We start from the raw sequence: 3,727 nt of genomic DNA on the forward strand, positions 1-3,727 counted from the left end.
TTAAATGACGAAAAATTAGGTGTCTGTTTACTTGTGACCACTCAGTGCATCTTTGATTGTTTCACTCATTCTTTTTATAAAATATTAAAGATGAAACAACCCAAAGATTCATGAATAAATGTTAATACATTAACATTTTAATGCTTTTTATTGGAATTTTAACATGTAATGCACTTTCAAAAAAGATAGTTTGGAAATAGCATGAATGGTTAATGAAAGAAATTTTCTTGTTACTTGTAATATAGTTTCTTTCATCACCAATTCAAGCCATCTTCTCCAAAATTTATTGAACTGTAAGTAGATATCATGCTGCAGTATACGTATATGTGCACTGAAGAGATGCTTTTATATTTTCTACAGACAATTCTGGGTCTGTAAAAAAAGGGCTGATATAGGTCAAAAAATGAAACCTTAAGTACTTTTATCTAAAAAATTTTAAATGTACATAACAACACTGGCTGTGACTAGATGAATTGCCCAAAACCTCTAAGCTTAAATGGTTTGTCAGGGTTGTTTTTGTTTTGTTTTTTGACCAAAGTTGCCAAAAATTTATCACAGATAATTTGCACATTTTAATGGTAAAACCTATTTTCTAAAATAAAATATTTAGTGTACTTTTTATTATAAGATTTAATACTTTGATGTACCTGCTTAATGATAAAGTAAGAAAATTCATTCTATCTTTAAACAAGTTGTAATAATGCTCATACTCTTACTTGAAGAATACAACTATACCTAAAAGTTATTAAGAACATTCAAGAACATAATGACGTATATATTCTACCTTTGATGAAACTTCTGGGAAAAATAATTAGTTTCACTGAAGACATCTTTACTTGCAATTAAAACTTTAAATGTAAAATATAAATTTACAAAATTGAATAGGTAGGCAAGGTAACTTTGATATTTCATTTAACTAATTTTTTCTGAATATTATTCTCTAAATCAAGCTAAGTAAATTTATCAACATGGTTTAAATTTAAGATTTTATAAATATTTGTAGTTTAATGTAATATTTTACTGATGCTGGTTTAGTATATTTCAAACTGTGGTAAACTGAGTTATACTTTTGTAATGACTGTTAGTTTTATTTACAGAATATTTTGCCCAATGAAAATACTTAGCAATCAGCCAAAAGCTTATAAAAATCAGAACCACAGGGCCAACTTTTTCTACCATTATACCGACTTTTACGCACAACGATTTTCTTTATCATTCGTTTTGTATTTTTATTAATATTTTACGGTTGAACATTCTAAATTATTTTGAATGGGCTTATCTGTAGGGTTATATTTGGGCCAGACTTGGTAATGCTAGGGCCTGATGAACAGTTCACCCAACTTAGCTTATCTGGTGGAAAACCTAAACGACCTAATGTTATCTGCTCTCTTTGTCTCTTGCTCGGGCCAGATTTTTGCACCGATATAGTTTTTGTTGAAACAGCCGACCATGCTCGTCTTCAGCTACAGTTGGCATATAATTGGTAAGTTCTTTAAAAACTTATAATTGTAAACATTATATTGTGCTGTATTGGAATTATTTTGCATGGCTACTAGTTGACTTAGTTGAATGTTGGAATAAAACAAAAAGTCTGTTATAAAACTTTTATGATAAATATGAAAATATTACTTTTAACTACATGCAAGTGTATACTGTAAATGTTATTGTGTTGTAAAATGAAGATGACACAGGAATATGCAATGGATGTTGATCATATATAGGGCAGTCCAAAATTGTCCTTCCTATTTTAGAATTAAATAATTAAAGAAATTCAACGAGGAAGTTTTCAATATCTTGTAGCCCATATCAAACAGTTTTTATTGTTGTGTTTTTTCAGACCAGTGAGTAGTGTTACCATGTAAAATTGCAACCGTGCAAGAAAACACTCAATGCATCCTTTGGTTTACAGAGATAAAGTCAGTGACTGTGGTGCATTGTAATTACAGATGCCAGTACGGGAAAGAAGTATGGGGGTATATTAAGGATATCGTGTATCTCACACCTGTAGCAAACATCACGGAGCTAAAGACCAAGATAACAGATGGCATTGCCACTGTAACTGTGAACATGTTGCAATGAACATGGACTGAAATTGAATATTGGTTAAATGTGCTGAGAGCCACTAATTGTGCATATGTAGAAGTCTACTGACATGTCAGTAATAGTAATATACATTTGAGTTTCGCTACAAGATGTTGAAAACTGCATGGATATATTTCTTTAGTTATTTGATTATAATATTTTAATATAGGAAAGATAATTTTGGGCCACCCTGTATTATGCATATAGTTAAAATATATGTGTGAAAGAAATATAATTAGGTTGTTGTAGCAGAAACATCTAAATACTTAACATTCAATGCCACACAGTTCAAGCAAGTGAAAGTATAGGTTGATATAATATAGAATACATAGTTATTCTTCTCATTTTTTCAGGCATTTTGAGACTTTTAATAAAAGCCAAGAAACGGCTGCAAGCCTCTTCAGTGTTCCGGATTTCGTGGGGGACTTGTGTAAGGCTATAGCTTCACGGATCAGGGGTACTGTGGCCAGTGTAACTTTTGATGATTTTCACAAGGTGAACTCTTCTGTATCTCTTATTAAATATCAGTGTTCTGACTGGATCTTTAATGCATCAGTTAATTTAGAAACAAATTTAAAGGTTCAAGTTGAAATGTAAAGCTCATTATATCCATTAACTTCTATCTAATTATTCTGAATATTTTTCCTAATTCTCTTGAAAACACAAGTAGTATGAACAGTTGGAATCAAGTTCATGATTTTAAAACTAAAACTGAGCATGCTGGACAATGTAGCCAATAGAAATCATCTCAGTTGATGTGGCTTTTCAGTGGTTTATGTGGATTTAGACAAATGTTTGAATCAACTGAACGCTGATGAATAAGCCTAAGAAAACAAAAATAAAATGCATTATTTGTGCCATTTTTTAGGTTTTGCTTCCTCTCCAATTTGTTTTTGTCCCCGTTTTTCTTTTCAGTTTTGAAAACTTTCACAAATGTTATTATTGTTATAAAAGTTTTTGCATGTTCTGAATCTCGTTACCTGACAGTTTCCATCCATAATATTGCCCCTCAGTGCCTAAGTGGTCAGCTTAAGAACTTATAATGCTAAGGTATAGGGTATGATTTCTGTGTTGGGCACAGTGCAAATAGCCCATTGTGCAGCTTTTTGTTTGAACAAACCATAAGTTGTTGAGAATAAAGATAAACATTTTAATTTGTTGATATGATTTTTTATTTAAACTTTGCTTGGCTTAATGTGAGCTTTCTTCTTGGGTACTTTCTATTTCTCTTCATTTCTGTTAGTTTTCCATTGAGTCAGTGGTAACTTTACAGACATTAACAGTCGATGTGTTCGAAGTAAATCGACGTTTGATAATAAACAAGATTATGACACTTATGATATACAACATTGTTTATTGACAAAGAGGGGACATAGATAAACGTTTTGGAATTCTATCAGATTCCATCTTCAGTATCTAAAGCAAAATAAAATAAATTTACACAAGTCTTTGGACATTGTCAAAGTACAATTGCTAAATATAATGCTAATTAAACAAGTAAAACACAAAACAGTAATCATGGGGAGAAATTACAGCAAGGAAACAAAACAAAAAAAAAAAAGATAAAATCAGTAATATCAACATATTAAGAAATGTATAATTTAAATGAAGACTGCATGTTGTTCAGTGTTGGAGAGTGCTGTTT

General features: G+C 30.8%; 1 protein-coding gene across 3 annotated transcripts in view; it reads left to right on the plus strand.

The window, feature by feature from the left end:
* The window catches only part of LOC106459681 (major vault protein-like), a 30,606-nt gene that overhangs the window by 20,705 nt on the left and 6,174 nt on the right, over positions 1 to 3,727 (plus strand). For all 3 annotated transcript variants that reach the window (XM_022386215.1, XM_022386214.1, XM_013919324.2), the window contains 2 exons: positions 1,286 to 1,483; positions 2,436 to 2,577. In XM_022386215.1, coding sequence (XP_022241923.1) covers positions 1,286 to 1,483; positions 2,436 to 2,577 — 340 coding nt within the window. The remainder of the gene's footprint in view (positions 1 to 1,285; positions 1,484 to 2,435; positions 2,578 to 3,727) is intronic.

The sequence above is a fragment of the Limulus polyphemus genome, unplaced genomic scaffold (genome assembly GCF_000517525.1).
Source record: "Limulus polyphemus unplaced genomic scaffold, Limulus_polyphemus-2.1.2 Scaffold647, whole genome shotgun sequence".
NCBI lineage: Eukaryota > Metazoa > Arthropoda > Merostomata > Xiphosura > Limulidae > Limulus > Limulus polyphemus.